General features: G+C 45.4%; 1 protein-coding gene across 2 annotated transcripts in view; it reads left to right on the forward strand.

Annotated features, from left to right (window-relative positions):
* SF3A3 (splicing factor 3a subunit 3) overlaps window positions 1-7,434 on the forward strand; it is a 29,431-nt gene that overhangs the window by 9,859 nt on the left and 12,138 nt on the right. For both annotated transcript variants that reach the window (XR_003794624.1, XM_029230558.1), the window contains exons 10-15: window positions 401-468; window positions 624-731; window positions 1,869-1,938; window positions 3,936-4,100; window positions 4,195-4,305; window positions 5,433-5,523. Coding sequence is in view for 1 of the 2 variants with exons in the window: in XM_029230558.1 (XP_029086391.1) it covers window positions 401-468; window positions 624-731; window positions 1,869-1,938; window positions 3,936-4,100; window positions 4,195-4,305; window positions 5,433-5,523 (613 nt within the window). In the remaining variant the exon portion in view is untranslated. The remainder of the gene's footprint in view (window positions 1-400; window positions 469-623; window positions 732-1,868; window positions 1,939-3,935; window positions 4,101-4,194; window positions 4,306-5,432; window positions 5,524-7,434) is intronic.

The following is a 7,434-nucleotide window of genomic DNA, read 5'->3' on the forward strand; positions in this document are numbered from 1 at the left end:
TTGCCTGTTCACTCCTCAGAGGGATCACTCAGTCTCCTGTTTTTAATGTGATAAACTTATAAGACATCAGTTCTTGGGTCCAAGCATCTACAAAGAATGTAGAAAGATAAAAAGAATAAAAAGTGTATCCAACTTCTTTGAAAACTATAAACTAAAAATTCTAACCATCTTAAGCTGTAGTGGAGGTAATGGAACACTACCAGTATGGTTATGTATGAACTTAACCCCCCAAGGCCTCTTTGGAGAGTTGGGGCGTACTGCTAGGAGATTGGCTGTGGAATGTGTGGTCTTGCCACAGCTTTAGGAACACCCACACCCCAGCCTGCAAAGATGAAGTTTCAGCATTTGTTGTTTCTCCAAGTCTATTTATATAAAATTGTAACTTGTCTCTTTCATACAGGAGTTGGCCTCCCTGGGTCTGGACAGATTGAAATCTGCACTCTTAGCTTTAGGCCTGAAGTGTGGCGGGTAAGAGGCTGGTTTTTCTATCAGAACTGTCCCATTTACTGTGTGTTTCACAATCTTCTAAGTGGCTCTGATTCCCTTGTTCTGTCACCCCCCACTGCAAAGATAAGCAGGCGTATAAAGTAGTCCTGAATTCCTTTGCCCCTTTGTCTCCTTAGGACCCTAGAAGAGCGAGCCCAGAGGCTATTCAGCACCAAAGGAAAGTCCCTGGAGTCACTCGACACCTCTCTGTTTGCCAAAAATCCCAAGTCAAAGGGCACCAAGCGGTGAGTGGCTGGGGCCGCACCTCTGCTGACACGTTAAGGTTTTTATTCCCATGCAGAATTCTTACCACAACAGAAATTTTAAAGCCTGTTTTATCAGCACTATTGATCCATCGAGAGCCAGTCAGCTCTTTCTCTCTGCTAATGGCAGAGCGTGCTCTCATTGTTATTATAAACCAAAGACAGTCTGTACTCCGCTGACTGAGAGTGGGTGATGTCTGTAAAGTTGAAACTGTGCCCTGGGTACCTTTTGTTACCTCTGTAGCTTATAGAAACTAAGTAGGTTCAAAACTATTTTTCTAAGTACATTTTTACTAATGACAGTTTGTACAGGTTTTTTTTTTAAAATAAATTTATTTTATTTTTATTTATTTTTGGCTGCGTTGGGCCTTTGTTGCTGTGCGCGGGCTTTCTCTAGTTGCCGTGAGCGGGGGCTACTCTTCGTTGCAGTGCGCAGGCTTCTCATCGCGGTGGCTTCTCTTGTTGCGGAGCACGGGCTCTAGGCCTGCGGGCTAAGTAGTTGTGGCTCGCTGGCTCTAGAGCGCAGGCTCAGTAGTTGTGGCGCACGGGCTTAGTTGCTCCGCAGCATGTGGGATCTTCCTGAACCAGGGCTCGAACCCGTGTCCCCGTGTTGACAGGTGGATTCTTAACCACTGCGCCACGAGGGAAGCCCTGTACAGGGTGTTTCTTATATGTGGTTTTCCTAATTCTCAAAACAATCCCAAAAAGTTATCCTGATTTTTTGCAGATAAGGACTTAGAAAAGTTACGGAGTGTGTCTGTTATCTCACAGTTACTAAGGAGCAAGGTCAGGATTTGGGCCCAAGTCTGCTGGTTCCAGAGCTTGCTCTTCTGTACCACATTTCCTTTGTATGTTATAATCATGGAAACTTAAATACCTGGATATGTCTTTCACCTTCTAGAATGAGGTCAAAGGGGAAGCTTCCATGCATTCTAAGAAATAACCTCAGTACTTCTATCAGCGAGTCCTGAGCTGAACAGAGCATTTGCTTTCACAGTGTGGTATCTCTCACATGCTTGTAATTTTTAATGCACCCATGGAATAAATGTTCCCAGATATACGGAACAGGGCATTGGGTAAAAGAACCCTTGAGTGATACAGTTTCTTTCTTATTTTCAGAGACACTGAGAGGAACAAAGACATTGCTTTCCTAGAAGCCCAGATCTACGAATATGTAGAGATTCTTGGGGTGAGTAACTGACTCTGCTGAGGGCTGTAAATGCTACAAGATGGGGAAGTAAGAGAAATATGAATTTGTAGGATTTTTTTTTTTTAGGATTGCAAGAGGAAAGATACATATCAAACTACTTCAGCAGAAAATTGGGTTCTCCCAGGGTACTTGGCCCTTTATTGAGGTGCTGTTCTGTTCTTAGGTGTCTGTTGTTAGGTGATATTCCCAAGGTTGCCCAATCCCATGAGGCTAGGCAGAGAGAACAGACTCCCCTTAGTATCCAGATTCTTTGCCTGAGCTCTGGAGTATACCCAGGGGTGACCCAAAAGGCAGATAAGAGTAGCTTTTCAGATGTGACTTATTCTGAAAAGGCATTCCTTACGTGTTCACAAGATTGTGTGAAACTTCTTAGGGCCGGGAGGTTAGTGGTACAGAGCTGGCTGTGAGCTGCTCCTTTCTGAATATTCTTTCAAGAGGAAGCTGAAGTGGGGGTTGCGGGTAGAAAAAGGCCTAACCTGACCACGATGCTTATCTCGGAGTGAAAGAAGGGACAACTGGGAGGAAATGACTCTTTCAGGGAAGAGAAGGCGGAGGAAAGGGCACCACTCATCCAGAGAAGGTGGTCAGTGTCTCTGGGAGTCCTGCGGAGGACCGGCCTTTCTGGTTGTCTGCTTTGTGTAGTTTTCAACCACTTTGAGCCTTTGCCTCTACAAGTGCTCACATGGTGCTTTGAGCGAGCAGGTGGCTCCGGCTCAGATAGCTGGTCTGCGTGTCTCTGTCAGTTGCCGTGGACGTTTTCATTCTGCCCTTGTTTGAGGACCACTTATGTAATAGCTTATAAAACTAAGATTCATCTTTTTGTTTCCTTCTATTACAACTGCTTTTGATAAGAGGAGGCTAGCCAGACATTGGATACTGGGGGCACTTATATTCTCCACAGTAAACCTGCGCTGTGCTAGGGTGGGCAGCAGTCTGTGTTGCCAGTCCTCTGAAGAAGACTGAGAGGCAGATTTGTGCCCCTGACACAGGTGTGCCCACTACTTCTCCCTCCTTTGAGAGCATTTTGCTTTCCCTGCCAGGAGGTGGCACTCTTGTCTTTGGAATTCCAGCCAGTTCCAGCCAAAAATGATTTCTAGATGTTGCTCTTGTTATGTACTGATGTTATTTTTACCATTATTTCACCACTTACTGGCACCTGTTGGTTTCCAGACATTATGCTAGATCTTTGGATACAGTAGTGAATATGACACAGCCTCTTGCCCTCGAAAAGCCCACTTTGTGGCTGAGGGCTACAAATAACTGCAGTATAATGTGACACATGCTGTAATACATTGAGATTGAGTGTTCTAAGTAGAAAGAGGGAGATAAAAATGTTCCAGGTAGAGGAAACAGCAAGCAAGAAGGTAAAATACGATGAAAGGAAATAATGAGGAAACCAGTGTATATGGGTGTGCCTTGTAAGGGAGGGGGAGTGGTCAGAGAAATTTGAAAAGTTATGTTGGAAATTGGAACCTTGTCCTTTAAGCAGCAGAAAGCCAATAAAAGTTCTTTAAGCAAAGTGTAGCATTAGATTGGTTTTTTTGAGCAGAAAATTCTGGGAACAACGTGGAAGCTGGACTGGAATGAGGAGAGACTCAGGGCAAGTTAGAAGGTTGTCATCTTGGTGAGGACGATAACAGTGGGAAGGAGAAGGAAGGACCGGTTCAGGAGATATTTTAGAGACAGAAGAGAAGAGACTGTTCTCTGTTGTTCTGTGATAGTTCGTGGGCTCAGACGAGTAACTTAGGCAAGTGCTTTATAAACCCTTTGGCTTTTTCCTTTAAGATCAGGGGAGAATTATTCCTCTGCCGATGAGGAATTCTGATTTGAAGACAAGACTTTCTCTTTGTTCGACAAGGAAGAAAACCTAATCCTTGGAAGTGAGGGGTCAGCAAGGGTTATAGCAGAATAGGAAATTTCCCTTCTTGTCCTGCACTATTCTTTGACTTCCCTTTTCATTTATGGGCTTGACTTAGGAACAGCGACATCTCACTCATGAAAATGTACAGCGCAAGCAGGCAAGAACCGGAGAAGAGCGAGAGGAGGAGGAGGAAGAGCAGATCAGCGAGAGCGAAAGTGAAGACGAAGAGAACGAAATCATTTACAACCCAAAAAACCTGCCCCTTGGCTGGGATGGCAAAGTCAGTCCCAACACTACCATCTTTCCCTCATATCCCATTTTGGAAGCAGATGCAGACACTAGTCTAATACTGTTTTTTATCTGATTTCTTTTAGCCCATTCCTTACTGGTTGTATAAGCTTCATGGCCTGAATATCAACTATAACTGTGAGATCTGTGGAAACTACACCTACCGAGGTCCCAAGGCCTTCCAGCGGCATTTTGCTGTAAGGAATTCAGAGCCATTTCTCCTGGATGTTGAAGCATGAAACATGAGTCTTTTAGAGAAGAGGATAGGAGCAGCCTGAGAGGATCACTAGTGCCCAGAGCCTAAGAGAATCAGAGAAGGAGTGTATCTAAAGTCCAGCATGTGGCATTTGGCCTCTGGCACCAGTGCCAGCCTTGGGTAGTACCTGAGATGGTTTCTGGAGGCAGCCCACCACTCTGCTGTTTGAACCTCATTTCTGTTTTCTCTTGCTTGCTCTTTACTTTTTGTTTTGCCTTTCTGACTCCTTGGTCATTTCTCTATCCTGTTGCTAGTACTCAGGACCAAAGAAAGGGCTGACCGCCTCCCTCTTTGGGTCTTAAATGGGCCTTTGCCTCTTGAAAAAAAGAAACGAAGGGGATGACATTTATCAAGCTATTCTTGAGAGAAAGCATTATCTGGGTGGTACTCCAGTAAGTGAATTCACCCTTGTTTTGTTTCTGCCTTCAATTCTTAGTACTTGGAAGGAAATTTTACAGAATGGAAGACTTGCTAGATGTAGCCAAGGATGGCGAATTTATATGAACTCCTCTCTCTGTCCCTCAGACAGATCTAACTGATTCTGGGGTCTTTTCCGCCAAGCTCCTGAGTACTCTCTGAATCTTTCTCAACACCACCTCCAACGAATTAGAATTGGCATCCAGGGCCCATGCCATTTGCTGTCCCTGAGCCAGAACTGTCATTGCATCAGCGTCTCTTACTGGTCTCTTTCGTACCCTTGCCTATATCTGATAATCAGTCTTCTCCTTTACTTCCAAAGATGACGCTGACGAGCCATCAGTAACGCTTACTCATGCTGGTGGGGGGGGGTTGCTTGGGAGGTGACTGGTGAGTTGTGGTCTTGACACAGGTTTTGTCTGGATCTAGGTTTTTTATAAACCAGCCCAGTGAGGCAAACAGTGCAGTGCTGCTTTGAAGTAACGGCCTCTTGTCAGTCACAGCCAGCTGTCTACAAACAAGAGCCACAAAAGGATCGCTGCCTTTAGGTGGAGCCTTTTGCAAAGGGTCAGGGTAGGGCTTATGAGTAGAATGGAGTTAATGCTCAGTGTTCAGTCATCCCGTTTCACATTGTCCTCTTGCTTCTCCCAGGAATGGCGTCATGCTCATGGCATGAGGTGTTTGGGCATCCCAAACACCGCCCACTTTGCTAACGTGACACAGATTGAAGACGCCGTCTCCTGTAAGTAAGCTTTATTGTTCCTGAGGTCAGACCTACAGTTCACTGTCCCGATAACCCTGGTGTGTCCAGGCCCAAGGGCAGCAGGTTGTGGATATGTACAAACTACTACAGTCCTACACACATTCACTGATTATTGAGGGGATGAATTAGCCAGTAGTACTGATTCTTCTCCCTTGAGAAGAGCTCTGTGCTGACTATAATACAGCTTTTTCTTTTTTTCCCCCTCAGCCGTGCCGTGCGGCTTGTGGGATTTTAGTTCCCCGACCAGGGATTGAACCTGGGCCCTCAGCAGTGAGAGCTCGGAGTCCTAACCACTGTACTGCCAGGGAATTCCCTAAAACGGCTTTTAACTGGGGTCTGTGAACTCCCCTGTATGCAAGATTTTGAGTGAATGGGTTTATGTATATTTTTTGAATTGACTTTACTATGTTAACTGCAGATATGAAGGAAAAAGTAGAAATGGTCTCAGTAAACTTATTTCTGAGGTGACAGGACAGATACCCAGCAACACGGCAGCAAAATACGTCTTGGAGAAAAAGCCAAGTGCAGCATGTGTCCAGGAGTGTGTTGTTGAAGCGCCCAGGGACCTCAGTCAGGCTTCCTGTTTGCCTGGCAGTGGTAGCTTTTGCCATCTTTCCCACAGCCTTCTTATTTTCTTTCTAGTTTATCTCTTCTCTGTCATGTTTTCACTGTTCGTGGGTTAGACTGTGAAGAAAGTAATTTTACCACTCCACTTTGTTAAATTTCAGGCACTCCCTCTCAGGTGTGCATATCACACTACTCCACTGCCTGTTCAGCTAACTCCTTTGGCTCCCAGCTCTGGGGTTGTTCAAATCCTCCATGGCAGAGCCAAGTAGAAATGACCTTCTAAAGAGCTCCCTGATCCCTGATTTAACCTGTGGACTCTGGGGACTCTTTCATTGAGTATTTTGTGTGAGTCAGCTTTGGAGACTGCTCCTTGCTGTTTTTTTTTTGTTTTGTTTTAATACTTTTTTTAAAATTTAAATTTATTTTATTTATTTTTGGCTGCATTGGGTCATCATTGCTGTGCGCGGCTTTCTCTAGTTGCAGTGAGTGGGGGCTACTCTTTGTTGCCGTGCACACGCTTCTTATTGCGGTGGCTTCTCTTGTTACGGAGCACGGGCTGTAGGCGCACGGGCTACAGTAGTTGTGGCACGCGGGCTCAGTAGCTGTGGCTCGCGGGCTCTAGAGCACAGGCTCAGTAGTTGTGGCGCATGGGCTTAGTTGCTCCGTGGCGTGTGAGATCTTCCCAGACCAGGGCTTGAACCCATGTCCCCTCCATTGGCAGGCGGATTCCTAACCATCGAGCCACCAGGGAAGACCTCCTTGCTGTTTTGTCTCTTTATTCATTTACAAGTCGGGATATACAGTTCCTCTAATCAGAATTTAAATGTATCTTGTTATCAGATTATCCAGTTAGCCTCTTCATTTTTTACCCTTTACTCTGTTGGGAGGAAATTAAAATAATAATGAAATGTCATAGAACCATAATGCTGCATTTTGAATGCAGTCTCATTTTTAGATGTATTTTCTAGCTGCATATAACTAGTAAATAGATCACTGTTCATTTTTGTGTGTATTTTCTCTCTCTTTTTTTTAATGTATTTATTTTTGGCTGCGTTGGGTCTTCGTTGCTGCGTGCAGGCTTTCTCTAGTTGTGGTGAGCAGGGGCTACTCTTCGTGGTGATGTGCAGGCTTCTCCTCGTGGTGGCTTCTCTTGTGGAGCACGGGCTCTAGGTGCACGGGCTTCAGTAGTTGCAGCACCCGGGCTCAGTAGTTGTGGCTTGCGGGCTCTAGAACGCAGGCTCAGTAGTTGTGGCACACAGATTTAGTTGCTCTGTGGCATGTGGGATCTTCCCAGACCAGGGCTCAACCCGTGTCCCCTGCATT

The sequence above is a fragment of the Monodon monoceros genome, unplaced genomic scaffold (assembly GCF_005190385.1).
Source record: "Monodon monoceros isolate NGI ecotype Baffin Bay Population unplaced genomic scaffold, NGI_Narwhal_1 Super_Scaffold_18, whole genome shotgun sequence".
NCBI lineage: Eukaryota > Metazoa > Chordata > Mammalia > Artiodactyla > Monodontidae > Monodon > Monodon monoceros.